A 22609-nucleotide genomic window follows, 5' to 3' on the forward strand; every position below is an offset into this window, starting at 1 on the left:
ATAGTATCACACAGGATAGGATTAGATACACAGCTCAGCAGACAGTATCACACAGGATAGGATTAGATACACGGCTTAGCAGACAGTATCACACAGGGTAGGATTAGATACACAGCTCAGCAGACAGTATCACACAGGATAGGATTAGATACACAGCTCAGCAGACAGCATCACACAGGATAGGATTAGATACACAGCTCAGCAGACAGTATCACACAGGATAGGATTAGACACACGGCTCAGCAGACAGTATCACACAGGATAGGATTAGATACACGGCTCAGCAGACAGTATCACACAGGATAGGATTAGATACACGGCTCAGCAGACAGTATCACACAGGATAGGATTAGATACACGGCTCAGCAGACAGTATCACACAGGATAGGATTAGATACACGGCTCAGCAGGCTGTATCACACAGGATAGGATTAGATACATGGCTCAGCAGACAGTATCACACAGGATAGGATTAGATACACGGCTCAGCAGACAGCATCACACAGGATAGGATTAGACACACGGCTCAGCAGATAGTATCACACAGGATAGGATTAGATACAAGGCTGAGCAGACAGTATCATACAGGATAGGATTAGATACACTGCTCAGCAGACAGTATCATACAGGATAGGATTAGATACACAGCTCAGCAGACAGTATCACACAGGATAGGATTAGATACAAGGCTCAGCAGACAGTATCACACAGGATAGGATTAGATACACGGCTCAGCAGTCAGTATCACACAGGATAGGATTAGATACACGGCTCAGCAGACAGTATCACACAGGATAGGATTAGATACATGGCGCAGCAGACAGTATCACAGAGGATAGGATTAGATACACGGCTCAGCAGGCAGTATCACACAGGATAGGATTAGATACACAGCTCAGCAGACGGTATCACACAGGATAGGATTAGATACACGGCTCAGCAGACGGTATCACACAGGATAGGATTAGATACACGGCTCAGCAGACAGTATCACACAGAAGAGGATTAGCAGTGGTGTCCCTGCAGGTGATGACATCATGAGGTGACTATGCGGGGGCGTGGTGTGTGATAGGATTACTATGCGGGTAGATTGGCAGTGTCTCACCCACTGATCACTGTGCTGTACACTGCAGGCTGTGAGTGTGCTGTGGGGGGTTCTCCAGCTCGGGTTCCTGTCTGGAGGTAAGTACATGGAGTGATCCTCACATTCCTCCTGCAGGTAATCAGTGACTCCTCGGTGATCAGTGATCTGTGCTGTAGCATGCTAGGAGTTGTAGTGGTCTAAAAGCCAGGGATGTGCGGTCATGCGTAGGGATAGCAGTATACAGCGGGTATAGGGGTGGGCCGTCATGTGGAGGGATGGCAGTATGCATCGGGTATAGGGGTGGGCGGTCATGCTTAGGGATAGCAGTATGCAGCGGGTACAGGGGTGGGCCGTCATGTGGAGGGATGGCAGTATGCAGCGGCTATAGGGGTAAGAGGTCATGTGGATGGATGGCAGTATGCATCGGGTATAGGAGTGGGCCGTCATGTGGAGGGATGGCAGTATGCAACGGGTATAGGGGTGAGTGATTATGTGGAGGGAGGGCAGTACACAGCAGGTACAGGGGTGGGGCTGTCATGTAGAGGGATAGCAGTATGCAGCGGGTATAGGGGTGGGCGGTCATGTGGAGGGATGGCATTACGCAGCAGCTATAAAGGTGGGCGGTCATGTGGAGGGATGGCAGTACACAGCGGGTACAGGGGTTTGCGGTTATATGGAGGGATGGCGGTATGCAGCGGGATTTGGGGGTGGGCGGTCATGTGGAGGGATGGGAGTACGCAGGGGGTACAGGGGTGGGCAGTTATGTGGAGGGATGGCAGTATGTAGTAGGTACAGGGGTGGGCGGTACAGGGTATTACAGCCATCCACAGCTGAAGGTGCTGCTTGCATGCGCCATATTTACATCTATGTAAGAAATAACCGTCTAGTCAGCGCTTTGTAGAGCGCTTGAACTTTGTATGAATCGTCACGTACTTTGCACATATGGCACCATTTTTGTTAAGAGGCCTCACATATGGTGCCTGATCACTTTACTTTCACGCTGACATTTTCACATAGAGAATGATACGGACAGAAAATCTGCATCATGGCGTGTGGTGAATTCTCCACTGGTGAGTCAGCGGATCCGATTATGTGCAAATGAAGCGATTACCTTAATGAGCGCCCAATCCCCCCTCCTCCCCTTCCTCCTGTCTACTGTTTTTGTTTTCTGATGTTTCGGCACGTCCCACACCATTAAGTCACCTTACTAGTTTTTACAAAATTAAAGTAACTGTGATAATTTTCATGAAGTTTGATTAACCCCTTAGTGACCGGCCTATTTAGTGGTAAAAGGACCAAGAGATTTTGTGTGTTTTGGGTCTAATAGGCTGAGTTACTTGACAGACATGGAGAGCTTTGTCAGGCTTCCAGCTGCCTTGGTACTTTGGGATCGCCCTGATGGGTGATAGAAGGAGCCCCTGTCATCTGCTCACATGCTGCAGTTGCCATTGGTTGTGGCATGTAAGGGATTAAACTGCCAGGGTCTGAGGTTTCTCCATTCCTAGCTGTTAGAGCAGGAGCCGCGCTGTTAGTAGTTGGCCAAGACACCGCTTTATACAGACGTATGTGCAGGTTAGTAAAAAGGTGTATTGCAGTCACACGTGACGTTCTAACTACAGCTTCCTATAGAGATAGGTAATAGCGCCGGGTTTACACGCTACAATTCTGCCGCTATGTTTCCATAAAGGCCATGAAGATGACCCAGAACAGCACAATGCAGCAATCTGGAGGTAGGACACAAAAGAGGCTTCCAGTGCAATCTAAAGGCTGTTTTAGACACAGCGATTTTCGCTCAAAAATCGCTTAAAGCCGTCTTTTGAGCGATACTCGTTGTGTCTAACTGCACTGACATTGTGCAGTTTTTGTTAAGCCGTCACTGATCTTTCAGCATGCTGAAAGATCAGCGATCAGTTATCAGGAATTCACAGCGGGATACAGCTGATACTATTGTTTCAGCTGTATCCTGCTCCCTGAAGACAGGCGGGGTATGAAGAACAGAGCGGTCCAGCTGTGTTCTTCATCCCCGGCCTGGAGCGCTCAGCTGTATAACAGCCCGGCGCTCTGAGCAGAGAACAGCTGGATGCAGAAGACAAGCGGCCCCGCTTGTCTTCTGCATCCCTCACTCGGAACGCAAAGTGATCGCTCAAACATTGCTCAAAAGATTTTTAGAGCGATAATCATTGTGTCTAAACCAGGCTTTACTGTTTTCTGAGATAAGCAGTACAGTAGCCACTGATCTTCCCCAATAACACAACTGTCAATGAGTAACAACGGCCGATGGAGTTATCTTTATCTCCCCCCTTCACTGTGATGTGACTTAGACCCTCCTTTGCACATTGCGGGCGCCTGTTTGTGCACACACAGAGGGTGTGAATAATCTGCAGGTAATTGCTGGGTGTGCAAAGATCTGTCACTGCTGCGGGTGGAGACCTGTCGCTGCTGCCGGTGGAGACCTGTCGCTGCTGCCGGTGGAGACCTGTCGCTGCTGCCGGTGGAGACCTGTCGCTGCTGCCGGTGGAGACCTGTCGCTGCTGCCGGTGGAGACCTGTCGCTGCTGCCGGTGGAGACCTGTCGCTGCTGCCGGTGGAGACCTGTCGCTGCTGCGGTTGGAGACCTGTCGCTGCTGCGGTTGGAGACCTGTCGCTGCTGCGGTTGGAGACCTGTCGCTGCTGCGGTTGGAGATCTGTCGCTGCTGCGGTTGGAGATCTGTCGCTGCTGCGGTTGGAGATCTGTCGCTGCTGCGGTTGGAGATCTGTCGCTGCTGCGGTTGGAGATCTGTCGCTGCTGCGGTTGGAGATCTGTCGCTGCTGCGGTTGGAGATCTGTCGCTGCTGCGGTTGGAGATCTGTCGCTGCTGCGGTTGGAGAGCTGTGTGGAGCAGAGCTTCTGGTGGAGTTTGTCCCTGAGTGTCACCGCTTCCTCATTGTTGGACACGCTGCAGTAAAGTGTAAATCGCGAGATGTTTCCCTCATTTTGCTGGAAGTCTGGGATGCAAGCCAAAGAGACGACCGATGTAACTGTAAGCCTCGCACATCGCTGCAATCCTCTTCTGTGCCACTTACTCGTCTCCTCTGTTCCTCAATAAGATCTGGGTGACAACCACGCTGGTTGCTGCAGTCGCCTTCACGGACCCCTGGGGGGCAAATCTATTTATTCAGCATATATGTTCCCTCAGCAATGCAAAGGAATGATGGGGTGACAACCCCTGAAGGCGGACACCGACTGACCACATGAAGCAGTGTGACTAGACGGGTCTGCCAGCTGCTGGCATGGCGGTTTGCACTGGTTGCTACAATCTGATCTTCAGTTGAAGAACAACTTCTCTTATTTCTGCCTGAAAACTGACATTTCAAGTTTTGCTTTTGTTCACTTCATTTGCAGATTACTGGAGCGAACCAGCTGCTTTGGAGATGTTGAATGATTCCCACCAGGGAGGAAGAGGTTAATCCTTGAAGGCTGCATAGTACAAGGATCAGGTGTGAGCACTTCACATTCTTCTCACTTGCACTTAAAGGGGTTGTCCCGCGCCGAAACGTTTTTTTTTTTTTTTTTAACCCCCCCCCCCCCCCCCGTTCGGCGCGAGACAACCCCGATGCAGGGGTTAGAAAAACAACCCGCACAGCGCTTACCTGAATCCCGGCGGTCCGGCGTCTTCATACTTACCTGCTGAAGATGGCCGCCGGGATCCTCTGTCTCCGTGGACCGCAGGGCTTCTGTGCGGTCCATTGCCGATTCCAGCCTCCTGATTGGCTGGAATCGGCACGTGACGGGGCGGAGCTACACGGAGCTACACGGAGCCCCATAGAGAACAGGAGAAGACCCGGACTGCGCAAGCGCGTCTAATTTGGCCATCGGAGGGCGAAAATTAGTCGGCACCATGGAGACGAGGACGCCAGCAACGGAGCAGGTAAGTATAAAACTTTTGATAACTTCTGTATGGCTCATAATTAATGCACAATGTACATTACAAAGTGCATTAATATGGCCATACAGAAGTGTATAGACCCACTTGCTGCCGCGGGACAACCCCTTTAAAGCCCCCACAGACAACCAGATAGAAAAAGAGAATGCATCTGTTCTGAGCACATGTTATTATATCAGTGATGTCATCTGCAGAGGCGGAGCTGTGACTACTCTCAGACATGATATAAAGGCTGGTTGTCAGCAGGAATAGATGATGTCACTGTATTATAAGGTGTGCGGATCTCATGTCTGATCACCTGTCATTATATCAATGACGTCATTAGCAGTGGGCGGGGCTGTGACTACCTCTCAGACATGATATAAAGGCTGACATCTTCCATCTTTGTCAGTTTTAGGTACCAAGTTCTGGATTAGGGTGAAGATTCCAACTGTCACAATGCACAAACCTCATAAGAGATCGCCAGTCATGTGATTCTGTGTCCTTTGCTGAGAGGATCCGAGATAATGAATTCTCTGAGGTAAATTCTGTGAATGAATGTATATAGCATATGCATGATCTGACCGATCTGACAACCAGGAAATAGTTACTCCTGGACTATAGACTAGAGATTTCATGGAGACTCTAGTCCTGCCCTCAAAGTTTTCCCCACGACCGTGGGCGGCTTAGAGACTCATTTTCACACTGGACAAGGATCACTCTGCCTGCATCCATTCACAGGAATTTGTCCGTCGTTCCTAGATGTGTACACAGCCCAATCGTTGTTTGATTTTTATGCCTGCAGAAACTGAACGACAAATGAATCATCATTCAGTCTCAGCCGGCAAAAAAATAAATTATATAGTTGCCGCTCAGACGCGTCCCCCGGCTGGCTCCCCGACACTGCTATGAAGCTCTTTCAGCAGACGGGGATTTAAAAATCCACGCCTCTTGAAAGGGCTGTGCTGATTGGCTGAGCGCTCAGCCAATCACAGGCAGCACAGCCATTCACAGCCGGAGCACGCGCATGAGTGGCGGAGAGGTGAGTATATATATATATTTTTTCACCAACTAGGGATGATTTTCAGGGAAGGGCTTATATTTCAAGCCCTTCCCTAAACATCATCGCTGCGGGGGTCGCCTGCAACCCACTGATTTCAATTGGGCTGCAGCAGTGCCGCCCCATTGAAAGAAATAGGATAGCATCCTGGACTTCTGCTACAGCTGTGACAGCTGTGGCAGAGGATTCCTTCATCCCTGCAGTCCCTACGGGGAGGAAGGAAACCCCTGCCACAGCTGTGGCAGAAGTCTGTGATATACTCCCTATATTTTCAGTGAGGCTGGCACTGCTGCTGCTGGCCTCATTGAAAGTATTTAGCGATATCGCAGAGTTTTCTTTGTGCTGCGAGGTGTGTGTTTTCACTTGCTCTTGCAGCGCAATAAAAAAAAACGCTTGTGGGTAGGCACCCTAAAGTCTGTAAACACCTGCTGCTGCACATGGAGTTTATTTCCCATGGTCAGAGTCTTGCGCAACACCTATCTTCATTTCTTGAGAGTGATGTCTCCTGTCTGCAATCCAAGTCTCTTGGCCAAAATGCATAAGTAGTCTTGAAAGTATTTGGTAGGTTTAGATACAATAACACGGGTAGAACTTTTTTTTGTATTATTTGTGTCTGAAAACTAAGTTTTGACTTTTTTTCTTACATCTATTAGAGGAAGAAGATGTAGAGGATTCAGTGATGTTTCACCACAGTGGACGATTGACATTGACTCTCATCTTACTCTTTGAAGTAGTTAAATTGTGCGAATTGGTATGTCACATCAGTTCGAATGGAAAACATGCCAACTGCCATCAGGCAAACCTGGGTTATGTTCCACAGGACTTGCCGAGGGACCTGGAATATCTGGACTTGTCCTATAATAATATCACAAAACTGAATCCGAGTATGCTTTCTCGATACCATTACTTAGATACATTAAACCTGAGCTACAATAATATTTCTTGCATAGAAAACGGATCATTCAAGGCCAATCTGCTACTAAGGAACTTGAGTCTATTTAATAACTCCTTCACAGAGATACCAGCTTCATCCCTGGAACCCCTCACACGCTTGCAGATCCTCGACTTGTCCAATAACTACTACAGATTCGTCACTTTGGAAAAAGGGTTCAGCAAACTGGTGAATTTACAAGTTGTATCCATCGGAGGTCCTCTGGTTTCTATGGTTCAAGGACACGACTTTGTCGCCCTGAAGAATATCAGTCTCCAGAAGTTTTCTTTGAAGTCAAAGTCAAGTTTGGACTATTATGAGCCTGGGGCTTTCTCGGTGTTGAACACTGATGTCTTGTGGCTGGACATCGCCATGGACAGTAGCACCAATCTGCTATATGATATGTTAAAGGACTTAGCGGGGAAAAAGTTGAACACTCTCCGTTTCCGAAATCTATTTGAGTTTTCTTATTATGATCTTATGTTGGATATATTCTCCTTCTTGCCTGCCATCGATCTAAAAAATCTGGTCTTCTATAGAGGAAAATTTAACGAGAATCTTCTCCGTCTGATCTTGCAAAATGTTCAGAATTCTAATATTGAAAACCTTCTACTGCTTTCTGTGGATTTTGCTCGTTCCCCAAATGCCAATAAGACAGTTGTGGCCATTGACAACTTGGTTCTGCGTCACTTGATCATAAAGGACATCAATAACCCAGACATCCTGCGGTTTGACTGGACCTTCACATGGTTCCGCAAAGTCACCCAACTGAGCATCATCAACGTCAACTTCAACTTTATTCCTTGCGATGCTTGGGAAGAAATGACTAATGTTGTCACGTTAAACATATCAGGCAACCGGTTGCTTTCCAGTTACCTGTCCGAAAAATTATGTAAGCAGAACTTGCTACCAAATATTGAGACATTCAATGTTAGCAATAACCAAATCGACAGTCTGAAAACCATCTCATTGCTGACAGCTAAATGGCCAAAGCTGATGCAGGTGGACCTTACAAATAACATAATTGGGAGCTACAACGAGTCTTGTGTGTGGACGCCCAGCATCAGAATTCTAATCTTAAGGGACAATATGCTCACTGTGGATGTGTTTCAGTGCCTGCCTATAACGCTGGAATATCTGGACATGTCCGATTCCTATCTAGAACGCTTGGATATGCGTTATTTTGACCAAGCTACAAACATAACACAGCTCATCCTAAGGAAAAACAAAATCAAGTTCATACCAACAGGTTGGAAAAGCCCTAACCTGCAGGTCCTATCACTTGAGATGAACTCTTTCGGAGCCATTGTTCAAGGTTCTTTCCAAGACTTGCTCCAGCTGAAAATGTTGACTGCCGGGAACAATCCTTATCATTGTACGTGTGATCTTTATGACTTCTTTACAGAGACTCTCACTGATAGGTCCTTGTCTCTTCCTGACTGGCCGGAAAAATACTTCTGCCATTATCCACTGGAACTGCTAGACACCAGGATTGAATATTTCAGCCCAGGAAAGCTGGAGTGTGATATCCACTTGGTAGTGGGCATCTCAGTCTCAGTGACAGCAGTTGTAGTCATTGTTTGTATGCTTCTCTGCTATTGGTTTGATGTTCCCTGGTATTTGAGAGCAACATGTCAGGTAATTAAATCCAAATACCGTTCTAAGAAAGGTCAAGAGACAAGAGAATACACTTATAATGCCTTCATCTCCTATAGCTACTCGGATGCCGATTGGGTAAGAGGAGTATTACTGCCTCATTTAGAGAACTCCAACCCTTCTTATAGAGTTTGCATTCATGAAAGAGACTTCCTACCTGGGAAGTGGATAATTGACAATATCATAGAGAACATCGAGAACAGCCACAAGATCATCTTTGTGTTGTCGCACAACTTTGTCAACAGTGACTGGTGTAACTATGAGCTCTACTTCGCGCATCAGAGGGCTGTTGGTCATGTCTTCGAGGACATCATTCTGGTGGTCAAGGAAAACGTCAGAATGGAGGACCTGCCAAAAAGGTTCTGCAAGCTGAGAAAACTACTTAGCACTAAAACGTATCTTGAGTGGCCCTTGGAGGAGAACCGGCAGACATTCTTCTGGGTCCAACTCAAAAGTATCCTGGCTAAAGGCAGCAGAAGTCTTGTCGGATATGATAACATTTCATTGGTGCATGAAACTGTTAATGAAGTTGTAGACACAAAATGAGAGGACCCACAATAGAAAGAATAGGGCAGCATGCAGAGTCAACTGGGTAAAAAATACCCTGCATCATAACCGATGCTCCTTTATTGGTCCGAATAAAAATGAGAGCACATAAGCAACGTTTTAGCTCATAAAGAGCCTAATGAGAGGAGTCTTTACCCACAAAGTGCAACCTATGCCTGTGATTGTTCTCAGCAAGAGAAACGACGTAATCTTGTAGATATGATACCTTTTAATGGCTAACAAAAATACATGATGTTACAGCGAGCTTCCGAACCAACGCAGGGTACTTCTTCAGGCTTAATGGATTGGATCTGAAGAGGCATGGATATTTATACACACTTATAACATAAATACTTATGACAAGGCACAGATATGGATGTGATTGGTTCGCACTTAAAAGGAATTCTGCAACAGCAAACAAACTTTTTTTTGTCTAGGCACTGATAGGGGAGTGAAAGTTTTATGGTCCCTAAATTACTGTTGGGGGGGGGGGAGGGGAAAGGTCGGGCAGGCTAGAAATGCTACAAGAGGTGCACAAACATTTTTAGCTAAACACTGATAAGGGTGTGAAAGTTTATGGTCCCTGAATTACTGTTGATGGGGGTCTTATCTGTGCAATAAATATCTCACACTTCCCGTTCACACATAAATCCTGGGGAACAATTTAACCCAGTATTCAGCGTGTCAAAGGTTGTTATCAATTTATATTCCCAAATTCTTTTGTGGTTTTGTGACTTGAAACCACCCTTCAATATCAAAACTCTCATATCTCCTATGTTATGTCCATGGTTAGAGAAGTGCTCGGCCACAGGCAATTCTCTTTTCTGTGTTTAATCGTGTGGCGATGAGATCTCATCCTGGCTTTCAGTTTCTGTCCTGTTTCTCCAACATGAAGACCCCCCAACAGGACATTTACTGCACATGATCAGGTACACAACATTGGACGAGGAACATGTAAATGTCCCTGGGATCTTATAGTCCTGCTGTGTGTTGGGGATCTGTATTCTGTCCGCAGTCAGTATAAATATTCATGCCTCTTCAGATCCAATCCATTAAGCCTGAAGAAGAACCCTGCGTTGGTTCGGAAGCTTGCTGTAACATCATGTATTTTTGTTAGCCATTAAAAGGTATCATATCTACAAGATTACGTCGTTTCTCTTGCTGAGAACAATCTCATTTTGCTCTACTGGCTAATACAGTACCAGATCTTTGTTTTCATTATACCTATGCCTGTACAGCAGCTGAAGCCCGGAGATGCGTCATTAGCGTTTGTGCTATTTTAATTAAATCTACTGTTGAAAATGATTTCACAAATCAACCCTACATTTAGTAATGTTGCACATCTTGTACTGGTCCTGAATTATATCCAGAGCTGTATTTGCAGCGTCCCATAGGGTGACCCTGGACACAGGGCAAATGCTGAGGAGCTGGGAGGGCAAGATGGTGGCTTGTCATGCTGACACTTACCATGCTTCTCCTGGAGGGATGCACGTAGCCTCAGTCAGGGCATCGCTGGGCGTCTTTTGGACACCCCTAGGATAGGGAAGCCCAATAAACTGAAGAACAGGGATAGCGGATGTCACAGGTGACGCCACCATTCTGTTACCCACCGGTATGACCCTCGACGCTAAATAAATGGAGCCGCAAACAGAAGTAATGTACCTCAGATCTCTTGGAACGGTCTGGGCCAGGCAAAACTTTACTGAAACAACTTCTTGCATACAAGGCACAAATGACAATGATTTGCAGTGCAGGTATTAGACAGACTTGGGAGTACCTCTACCTGATGATGCCAGACTGCAGGACGGCTGGGTGTGAACAACAAATGAGTGTACCTTTACATGGTGATCCACTAGATCCGGATGGCCGCATAGGAAAAATGAATAAAGAGTACCTCTGCACTAGGCCTTGGAAGTGGCACCTGCTTCTTGCTCACGCTCTCTGTCTCTTCAATTGGAACTTACTCCTCTCTCATCTTTGAACATACACTCTCAGGGAACCTCTCTTTTTCCTCCGTTCTTCACCACATGAAGGTTGAAGGTACCCCCATGTGGCTGGCACTCTGAAGCCTCAGGAACCCCGAAGAATCTCTCCTTCTCACTCTCACACACTCACATTTGTAGCCTCACTTATACCACGACAAGACATAAATTGATACATTTACAGGCAATCCCTATGCTTTTGCAAACACTTAACCCATCACACGCTGCAGCTATGCAATACATATACCAGAATGAGTAGACAGGTTTGCACAGTGCAACAACATAAGACATGACATGTATGACATTATGGAGGGGGCCAGTAATGTATGTACTAGGCCACTACATATTCACAAATACTTCAGGAGTGCCCTGTCCTTCAGGTGACCTGAGAGGAAATCCTACTGTCAAAGCCCTGATCTAAGCACTGGCTGCAGGGGGGAAAAAAAAAAAGAGAAAAAACAGTATACATCACCTTAGAAGCGCTGTCAACCCGGCTGCAGCTTCTTCCCGGATCCTGGCACTATTCTCCTTCATCTCTTTTGGCCGGGAATTGAAAAATCCCCCCTCTTAGAAGCACTGCCTGTGATTGGCTGACACTTAGCCAATCACAGCCAGCGCTCAATGAGCCAATCACAGCCATTCATCGAGGGCTGGCTGTGATTGGCTAAGCGTCACCCAATCACAGCCAGCGCTTCTAGGAGGCGGGAATTTTTCAATCCTCGGCCAGAAGAGATGAAGAAGACCAGTGCCGGGGATGTGGGGAGAAGATGCAGCACAGACGGATAGCACTTCTAGGTAAAGTATACTTTTAAAATTTTAGTTTTTTGCAGTCAGGGCTTATTTTCAGTGTAGGGCTTATATTTTAAGGCCCCTCCTCCCTGCCCCCGAAAATCCCCGCTTGTGGTGCTACAAAGTCCCACGACTTTATAGCCCTACAAAATTGCGGTATTGCCACGAGAAGACACAGTGATATCACACGGACCAGCGATGGGATAATTGCTGCGATTTTCTTGTGGCGAAGTCGAGTCACCCTTGTGAAGGAGTCCTTATGGTTAAGCACTTTTACTGGTGTTATTGTATCGCCACCAATGTGGATCATGAGCAGTTTCTAGGGCCGTGACCTCATCTCCTCTAACGAGGGCCCATAGTAAGTCCGATAGCTTCCCTCTATGTGATATTGTTGCAATCATGGAATATATGGGAATCTATGCAACATTTGCTAGAGCTGCTTTTCAGTGCCAACGTCCTTGTATCATTACCAGTGTTACTTATGTTCTCCACTCTCCGCCTTCTGACCGGAGCCTGTGTACGCACTTGCGATTTATGTTGTTCTGTAGCGATTATATGGCTGTTCGCCTCATATTTAAATTGAGTGATTTACCAGCATGATGTTAGTTTCTGCCAGCATTACGTAGGTAGCTCCACTTGCCCTCTTGGTGCATTCAGTGTCTCCAACACTCATTCGATTTATTACTCGTCCCTCATATAAGCAGATATTCATTCGCTCCATATTAGAACTAGGCACAGTACTAGCATGATGCTGGTGGTCCCTTCCGCTCATATGGCGCTCCCGTTGGGGCATCCTTGGGCGGCCCGTCCTCCTCTGAGATGTGTGGCAACTAGAAGTTAATCCGATGATTTCATTTATTTTGTTTGCTATATAAACCGCCTTAATCTCCAGTGCAATCACACTCCTGATGAAGCCACGGGTGGTGGCGATATGCATGGGGGTCTCCCACTCCCCTCCATGGACATGCGGGTCCTGCACTTTGGTTGAGATCCCCTCGTGGATGCACTATGGTTGATTCCTGCTATTGAGCCCCCGCACCTTGGCAGGTATCTTCTAGTTAGGAACTGAAAAACTTTTTGCTCCAGGCTTTCCCAGCATTCCCTACTATATCCTATACTATAGGTACATTGTTGCCTTTTCTGCTATTTCCTGGTCTCATGTTGCCGCCCGTTCACATTGTGTACTGGGCGACTGCACTAGTTGTTAATATGACACTCTCTTGTGTTCTGCCTTTTTGTAGATTTTCAGGTGTTGTTGTTTGTTTAATAAAGGTTCTCTTTTTGTGTACATCTTGGCATTTTTGCAGACTTTCTCTTTTGTAATACCTGAGCGCATGCAGCATTTGTGTACTCAGCGGTGCATTAAAAGTGAATGGAGCGCTAATGCACTTGTGTATGTAACCAGCTCCCCTTTCATTAGGTGCAGTAACCCTGCAGTGAGGAGGACGGGAGATACAGGACCCCCATTCTTCCAATTGGTAGGTATCTCAGCGGTGAGACCCCACTGATCAGCAAGTTATCCTCTATGCTGCGGAGAGCACATAACTTGATATTCTGGTACAACCCCTCTAATCTACCTCCGATGCAGGGCAGATCCTCGGATGGCCGTTCATTGTTCTTTGCTTACAGGTTGTGGGACGCGATCACAGCAGCCAATCACTATTCTCAGCAGTCCCGTGCAGTCCTTGCTGACATCACCGAGGAGGTTTTTGGACATTCACTTTTTTTTTAACTACCAGACGCAAGACTGCATGTTGTGTCAGAGACCTGTAAGAAGTAGAACTGCCAGACCTTACACAGTGCAGCGGCTTATAGCCATCGGGACAGCGGCTCAGGTACCGCGGCATTAAACCCCGCCAGATGCAGCCAGGAGAGGGGCAGGGGGAGGGTTATACGGAACACTTCAGTCGCCATGTAAGCACCGGCCCAGTGCCACGTCTTGAGTAGGAAGAGTTGAAGAGATGCAGCAGTTCGAGTCCCTGCTCCCCTGCCAGATAGTAGCGGTAGGGAGCGGAGGATGTTGGGCACTGCAGGCACCAATTTTTTGGAGTCCCAGTTGAGGCTGAATAGGAGAGAGGCTATTCCCCTCTAGAAGACGCGGGCGGTGACACGGCTATCGCATCATCTCTCAAAGTATGGCAAAGTGCCTGAAGCTAAGCGCCGACGCTCTTGGAAGGGATTCAGGATGCTATTTTAGATTTTAAAAGTATTTTTGTGCTGCACCATCAGGGGAGTGCAGGAGACGCAGCAATTATAGTGGTTGGTAGTACACCAGCAGGGAGGCTGCAGAGTACATGGCAGCAGCTGGTAAGAGCAGTAACTCGAAAGCGGAGGCCACCAGAGCAGCCCTGATGATCCGAGGGCTGAGATGGAGGACACAGAAAGGCTAAAAGAGATAAGCAGCATTGAAGAAGAGGGAGGCTCCCTTCCTACCGGAGTTTGGTCCTGAAGATGACAACGCTATGCACCCAAAAAGAAAGAGTAGAGCAACAGAGCAAGGCCGGTCCAATAAGACAATAGTGTGCACACTATAGGGGCTGTGATGGACTGATGAGACTGAGACAGGTTTTCCTTGACGGGACTATGATATGGGAAATGTGGAAATTGTTTCGATGTTATATGACATTTGTTAGGATAATAGGAAATGTGATACAAAGCACCATGTGCAAAGTGATGTCATGTGAAGATATCTGATATACTGTAATGGGAGAACAAGGCATTTCAGGGAAGCAGTGCTATGCTCTAGTGGGAGATGATGTGAGATAAATGTGTACTAGAGATGTCTTGTTGCACCTATGGTGCATTGAGTCTGCAGTTGTGCGGAACTCCAAAATTTGTGACGTACTCTGGCACCTATGGTGTATGAGGCTGCAATGCTGCCATGCCACTGGCCTTCAAGATATAGTACGGGGTAAGACAATGAGTGTGGAGGACTAGTACGGACCATGGTCAGTAATAAGTGAGGTTCAACTTGCCTTGTTCTGCCGAGATGTACGGGGTTACAAGTTAACTATAGTTCGATAAAGTTCATTTAAAAAACATGTGTGCTGCCTCCACCTCCGTCTGCCATACCGCTCCATATCCCCACCAACCACCTACTTCAGACAGGTAAGATGTCCACATATGGTTGTAATATCCCCAGTAAATATAAGCCCCTGAATCGTCCTGCATTGATCATGGGGTTGGACACGACAACCTTGGAGGTCCCTTCCAACTCTAAGATCCTATGATTTTATGTACTCCTTGTCTTCTGCGTTCCTCTATTTGCTCAAAAGCTGGGTGACCACCACTATGGCCATGACAGTGTATCACCCCAATAAACTTACTGTATGTATGGCCAGAGGCCTAGTCCTTGTCACGGTGATGCCACACTCCAATTGGACACTCCGGATAATATGCCGCAGAGACAAGTCCAGTTTAGTTTAGCAATCTGAGAGTGAGCAGATTTACTAACTTTGGTGTTTGCAATAACAGGTTAACTTTACAATTCTCTGATTATGTAGTTATAGCAGGTATACAAGGACGTAGACCTAAACAGGCAAGATACAGTAGTGTGGAATTGTTGATACTCTAACTTCAACTCAGTGCTGAAACCGCTGCCCATTCTTTTCAATGGGCAACGCAGGGCTGAAAACGCCCAAAGATAGAACATGCATCGCTGTCAAAGTGCAGCATTGGAAACGCTGCATTTTGACACTTGTGTAAGCAGCCCCAGTGAAATGAATGGGAGCCTTGTACAGCGTTTAGCGTAGTGCTAAATGCTGTATAAAAACGCCTGTGTGAGGGAGGACTAACTGTTCTCAGACACTACTTTTTATAACCTCTCTTTCCTTCCCGCACTTTCTGGACTCCTCCTCCTGCATAGGGACAAATAGAGCTGCTTCCTTGCCCTTGGGCTCTGCACCAGTGAGATTAAACCTGACACAAAGCAGCCTGTTGTAAAGTGGTGAAGCCCGTAGATGCAGCATGGACCATCTGCTACAGAGCAGCAGAGGTGCAAAAGTGGGCCTGATGACTTGGGGACGAACATGGAAGATTGAATGTATTATTGCTAATGATTATCTGATTGGGCATAGCAACCCATTGGCCTCCCTTTGTGGACCCTTTATATGCCTCGATCAGCATTGATCGCAGCATGTAAGCGGTTAATAGTGGGAATCAGTGTTTTCACAAACTCAATGGTTGCAGCAGGAAGCAGACTGTGAGTCACAGCTTTTGCGCCAACCATAGAATATAAGTGTACGCTATGGGCTGTGAACAGACTATCTGTAGGCTGGACAAGCGGAAACACTTCCTGAGTAAGTGAGCGGCCTCCAGGAAGGTGATGACCATGGAGAGGACCTCCGGTAGTGATGTGCAGCGGAGGATATCAGGTATACAGCTCCGCACCGGGGTAACATGTATAATCAATGGGATATTTTTCCTTCCTATCAGCCTGATATTTGTTGGCTGAACCTTTCCTGTCCCCTACAGAGAGAGACTTAGTATTTCTGTTCCACCGGGATCGTCGAACAGTGTGTTGTCTTCCTGGTGCTCGAGTTTAACACATCGCGGATAAGATTGACAGATTACTGGGAGGGGCCGGTGAGGATTCAGCGGTCATGATGCATGTTGGCACCAATGAACAAATTAGAGGTCAATGGAGGGCCCTCAAAAATGATTTCAGGGATTTAGGGTCCAAGCTTAGGGCGAGGACCTCCAGGGCAGTTTTCTCGGAAATACTACCTGCACCACAAGCCACACTAGAAAGGCAGCAGGATCTTAGGGAGGTAAACAAGTGGCTCTGGAGTTGGTGTAAGAAGGAGGGATTTGGGTTCCTGGAGAACTGGGCTGACTTTGCTGTCGGCTACAGGCTCTACCGTAGGGACGGGCTGCATCTTAATGGGGAGGGTGCAGCTGTGCTGGGTGAGAAGATGGCTAGAAGGCTGGAGGAGTGTTTAAATTAGGAACTGGGGGAAGGGCAAAAAGAGAAATAAGGGGGTAGTCAGTGTAGCTAGCGAACTGGGTCTAAGCAATGGGAATGGGGGTTGAGCAGGGGGTGGGGTTAGTACAGTTAGAAGTATCAGATCAGTCAATAGTACCATTAGTAACAAAATGAATTTAAAGAAAAAAAAAAAAACAGTATAAATTGTATGACCACGAATGCAAGAAGTCTGATTGGTAAAGTGGGTGAGCTTGAAGCGAGAATAACTGATGAAAACTATGATATAGTCGGAATAACAGAAACATGGCTTGATGATAAGTGCGATTGGGCGGTGAATTTACAGGGTTACAACCTCTTCAGAAGAGATTGTGGAGACCAGAAAAGGGGAGGGGTATGTCTGTATGTTAAATCCTACTTAATGCCGAGGCTACGGGAGGATATAGGGGCAGGAGATAAACGTGTGGAATCTCTATGGGTAGAAATACAGGAAGAAAAATATAACAACATGCTGATAGGGGTTTTCTATAGGCCACCAAAAGCAACAGAAGCAACTGAAACCTTACTACTCAGGCAGATAGAAGAAGTGTCAATCTGCAACGAAGTAATTATCATGGGAGACTTTAATTATCCAGATATAACATGGGAAAATGAAACCTACAAATCTCACAAGAGTGATAAGTTCTTGAGCACAATTAAAGATAACTACCTTATCCAACTTGTGCAGGAACCAACAAGAGGGAGGGCCATTCTGGATTTAGTACTAACTAACAAACCGGACCGAATAACGGGGGTACAGGTTGAGGGGCACTTGGGGAACAGTGACCACAATATAATCAACTTCCAGCTGTCATTCAATAAGAAGCCTTATCAGGGAGCGACAAATAAACTAAACTTTAGTAAAGCAAAATTTGATCAGCTTAGAACTACTATCGGTAACGTTAATTGAGACAACATCCTCAAAAATATCAGTACAGAGGATAAATGGGAAAGGTTTAATAGGATCCTAATCACCTCATGTGAGCAGTTCATTCCCTTTAAAAATAAAAGAACTTCAAGTAAAAGGAAACCAATGTGGCTCGACAAGACGGTAAGAGGGGTAATAAGCGAAAAAAAGAAAGCGTTCAAACTACTAAAGCAAGAAGACAGCAAAGAAGCACTAAAATCGTACAGGGAAAAAAACAAAATATGCAAAGATAAGGATCAAAATTGCTAAGGAGGAGGCTGAAAGACTGATCGCCAAAGAGAGCAAAAACAACCCAAAACTATTTTTCAACTATATTAACAGCAAAAGCATTTGCACTGAGAGCACTGGCCCTTTAACAAATGATGCAGGAGAAATCATTGAAGATGACGGAGGGAAGGCAAACCTATTAAATAGTTTTTTTTCAAGTGTATTTACAAACGAAAAGGAAATGCCACACGAGATGCAGGGGAATAAAATGAACCCATCACAAAATATCTCATACCTAACACAGGAGGGAGTGCGTAACCAGTTAAAGAAGATTAAAATCGATAAATCACCAGGCCCATATGGAATAAACCTAAGGGTTCTAAGGGAACTAAATGATGTAATAGTTAGGCCGCTATATCTAATATTTGTGGATACTATCAAGGCTGGAGTTGTACCATTGGATTGGCGCATTGCCAACATGGTTCCAATTTACAAAAAGGGGTCCAAAAGTGAGCCTGGTAACTACAGGCCGGTAAGTCTCACTTCAGTAACTGGAAAAATATTCAAGGGATTTCTGAGAGACGCCATCGACCTGGGAGAGTCGATTGGTCTCGTATATCTGGACTTCTCTAAAGCATTTGACACCGTGCCGCATAATAGGCTGATTATATAAAATGAGACAGCTTGGTCGGGGCGAAAACATGTGTATCTGGGTAAAGAACTGGCTCAGAGATAGAAAGTAGAGGGTAGTAATAAATGGTTCGTACTCTGATTGGGCCACCGTCGTTAGCGGGGTGCCACAGGGTTCAGTATTAGGCCCCATTCTGTTCAATATATTTATTAACGACCTGATAGAGGGACTGCACAGTAAAATATCAATATTTGCAGATGACACAAAATTATACAATATAATCAATGCAACGGAGGACAAGGTACGGCTACAAATGGACCTAAATAAGCCGGGGGCCTGGGCAGAAAAATGGCAAATGAAGTTCAATGTTGATAAATGTAAGGTTATGCACATGGGCAGGAGAAACGGATGTCACCAATATACACTTAATGGGGTACTGTTAGGGAAAAGTGCTATGGAAAAAGACCTGGGGGTCCTAGTGGATTATAGATTAAACTGGAGTAACCAATGCCAGTCAGTTGCTGCAAAAGCTAATAGAGTCTTGGGGTGCATTAAAAGAGGTATAGGGGTGAGGGCCGAGAACATTATTCTATGTAAGGCACTTGTTAGACCTCACATGGAATACTGCGTACAGTTCTGATGTTACAGTGCTTGAAGGGGTTCAAAGAAGGGCAAGTAAACTAATACATGGAATGAAGGGACTGGAATATCAAAATTGGGATTATTTATCCTGGAAAAAAGATGTCAGAGGGTGACTACCCACTACAGTTTTTTTTCACTGTGAAATTTGCAGTGTTTTTTCTTCTGCAGGGGTCTATGGGACTTGTAATGTTAAAATGGCGCAAAAGTGCGATTTCACGGTAAATTGCGATTTTGCGCGATCGCGATTTTAACATTACAAGTCCCATAGACCCCTGCAGAAGAAAAAACACTGCAAATTTCGCAGTGAAAAAAAAACTGTAGTGGGTAGTCACTAGAGATGAGCGAGCGTACTCGTCCGAGCTTGATACTCGTTCGAGCTTGATACTCGTTCGAGTATTAGCGTGTTCGAGATGCTCGTTATTCGAAACGAGCACCACGCGATGTTCGAGTTACTTTCACTTTCATCTCTGAGACGTTAGCGCGCTTTTCTGGCCAATAGAAAGACAGGGAAGGCATTACAACTTCCCCCTGCGATGTTCAAGCCCTATACCACCCCCCTGCAGTGAGTGGCTGGCGAGATCAGGTGTCACCCGAGTATATAAATCGGCCCCTCCCGCGGCTCGCCACAGATGCATTCTGACAGAGATCAGGGAAAGTGCTGTCTTGCTGGAGTTGCTATAGGGAGAGTGTTAGGAGTATTTTTGGCTTCAAGAACCCCAACGGTCCTTCTTAGGGCCACATCTAACCGTGTGCAGTAGTGTGGAGGCTGCTTTTTGCAGTGTTGCACTTTTTTTTTTTTTTGTATATCGGCCGTGCAGAGCATTGCGCCCTGCAGTAATTATACATAGTCCAGGGCCAGTAGTGGTGGTGAGGCAGGGACAGAAGACATATTTATTGAATATAGGCAGTGGGCCTTTCCAAAAACATTTGGGAAAAAAAATCTATTTGGGCTGCCTGTGACTGTCCTCAGTGTACTAGGTCTGTGCTGGGGGTAGTTGTCCTAATTCATACGCAGCCAGCTAAGTGTTACAGCAGGCTTGCGCAAAATTATTTCCTGGCTCTGTGTTGGCTGTTACATCACCGCTCTATTCCAGTCCACAGTGCAACAGTTTGCAGTTATTTTACATACTCCAGGGCCAGTAGTGGTGACGCAGAGAGAGAAGACATATACAGTGTATATAGGCAGTGGGCCTTTCCAAAAACATTTGGGAAAAAAAATCTATTTGGGCTGCCTGTGACCGTCCTCAGTGTACTGGGTCTGTGCTGGGGGTAGTTGTCCTAATTCATACGCAGCCAGCTAAGTGTTACAGCAGGCTTGCGCAAAATTATTTCCTGGCTCTGCTGTGCGTTCCGTAAGCGAAGTCAGCCTCCAACCACAGGCCAATAGGTGGCACATTTAATTACAGCATTCTGTTTCTGCACTACTGGTAATACAGCATGCTCAGGGGTAGGCGTAGGCCTAGAGGACATGGATGCGGGCGAGGACGCGGAGGCCCAAGTCAGGGTGTGGGCACAGGCCGAGCCAGTGCGGTGGCCAGGGGTAGAGGCAGGGCCAGACCGAATAATCCACCAACTGTTTCCTAAAGCGCCCCCTCGCGCCATGCCACCCTGCAGAGGTCAAGGTGCTCTACGGTGTGGCAGTTTTTCACAGAGACGCCTGATGACCGACGAACAGTGGTGTGCAACCTTTGTCGCGCCAAGATCAGCTGCGGAGCCACCACCACCAGCATGCACAGGTATTTGATGGCCAAGCACCCCACAAGGTGGGACGAAGGCCGTTCACCGCCTCCGGTTTGCACCACTGCCTCTCCCCCTGTGCCCCAACCTGCCACTGAGATCCAACCCTCCTCTGAGGACACAGGCACTACCGTCTCCTGGCCTGCACCCACACCCTCACCTCCGCTGTCCTCGGCCCCATCCAGCAATGTCTCTCAGCGCAGCGTCCAGACGTCGCTAGCGCCACTGTTTGAGCGCAAGCGCAAGTACGCCGCCACGCACCCGCACGCTCAAGTGTTAAACGTGCACATTGCCAAATTGATCAGCCTGGAGATGCTGCCGTATAGGCTTGTGGAAACGGAGGCTTTCAAAAGCATGATGGCGGCGGCGGCCCCGCGCTACTCGGTTCCCAGTTGCCACTACTTTTCCCGATGTGCCGTCCCAGGCCTGCATGACCACGTCTCCCGCAACATTGTACGCGCCCTCACCAACGCGGTTACTGCCAAGGTCCACTTAACAACGGACACATGGACAAGCACAGGCGGGCAGGGCCACTATATTTCCCTGATGGCACATTGGGTGAATTTAGTGGAGGCTGGGACCGAGTCAGAGCCTGGGACCGCTCACGTCCTACCCACCCCCAGAATTGCGGGCCCCAGCTCGGTGCTGGTATCTGCGGCGGTGTATGCTTCCTCCACTAAACCACCCACCAGCAGCAGCAGCACGTCGCCAGCAGTCGCTGTCGCGCGGCGTGGCAGCACAGCGGTGGGCAAGCGACAGCAGGCCGTGCTGAAACTACTCAGCTTAGGAGAGAAGAGGCACACGGCCCACGAACTGCTGCAGGGTCTGACAAAGCAGACCGACCGCTGGCTTTCGCCGCTGAGCCTCCAACCGGGCATGGTCGTGTGTGACAACGGCCGTAACCTGGTGGCGGCTCTGCAGCTCGGCAGCCTCACGCACGTGCCATGCCTGGCCCATGTCTTTAATTTGGTGGTTCAGCGCTTTCTGAAAAGCTACCCACACTTGTTATACCTGCTCGGAAAGGTGCGCCGGGTCAGCGCACATTTCTGCAACTCCAAGACAGACGCTGCCACCCTGCGGACCCTGCAACATCGTTTAATCTGCCAGTGCACCGACTGCTGTGCGACGTGCCCACATGGTGGAACTCTACGCTCCACATGTTGGCCAGACTCTATGAGCAGCGTAGAGCTATAGTGGAATACCAACTCCAACATGGGCGGCGTAGTGGGAGTCAGCCTCCTCAATTCTTTACAGAAGAGTGGCCTGGTTGGCTGCCATCTGCCAGGTCCTTGGAAACTTTGAGGAGTCTACCCAGATGGTAAGCGGGGATGCTGCAATCATCAGCGTCACCATTCCTCTGCTATGCCTGTTGAGAAGTTCCCTGCAAAGCATAAAGGCAGACGCTTTGCACTCGGAAACGGAGGCGGGGGAAGACAGTATGTCGCTGGATAGTCAGAGCACCCTCATGTCTATATCTCAGCGCATTGAGGAGGAGGGGGAGGAGCATGAGGAGGAGGGGGAAGAGACAGCTTGGCCCACTGCTGAGGGTACCCATG

At 47.4% G+C, this 22609-nt stretch overlaps 1 protein-coding gene across 2 annotated transcripts; it reads left to right on the top strand.

Annotated features, from left to right (window-relative positions):
• The first annotated feature begins 1100 nt into the window (after positions 1-1100).
• Positions 1101-10243, top strand: LOC136633215 (toll-like receptor 2). Of its 2 annotated transcripts, none has more exons than XM_066608761.1 (4): positions 1101-1182; positions 4465-4559; positions 5397-5525; positions 6698-10243. In XM_066608761.1, the coding sequence occupies exon 4, from the start codon at positions 6724-6726 to the stop codon at positions 9175-9177; it is 2454 nt and encodes an 817-aa protein (XP_066464858.1). In that variant the 5' UTR covers positions 1101-1182; positions 4465-4559; positions 5397-5525; positions 6698-6723; the 3' UTR covers positions 9178-10243. The 2 variants fall into 2 exon arrangements, with proteins under 2 accessions (XP_066464858.1, XP_066464859.1); XM_066608762.1 differs by having other exon boundaries at positions 5403-5525.
• The last annotated feature ends 12366 nt before the right edge of the window (positions 10244-22609 follow it).

This window comes from Eleutherodactylus coqui, chromosome 6 (assembly GCF_035609145.1).
Source record: "Eleutherodactylus coqui strain aEleCoq1 chromosome 6, aEleCoq1.hap1, whole genome shotgun sequence".
NCBI classification, from domain to species: domain Eukaryota; kingdom Metazoa; phylum Chordata; class Amphibia; order Anura; family Eleutherodactylidae; genus Eleutherodactylus; species Eleutherodactylus coqui.

Coding starts and splice junctions, on each gene's coding strand:
- LOC136633215 (XM_066608761.1), top strand. CDS start 6,724: ATGTTTCACCACAGTGGACGATTGACATTGACTCTCATCTTACTCTTT.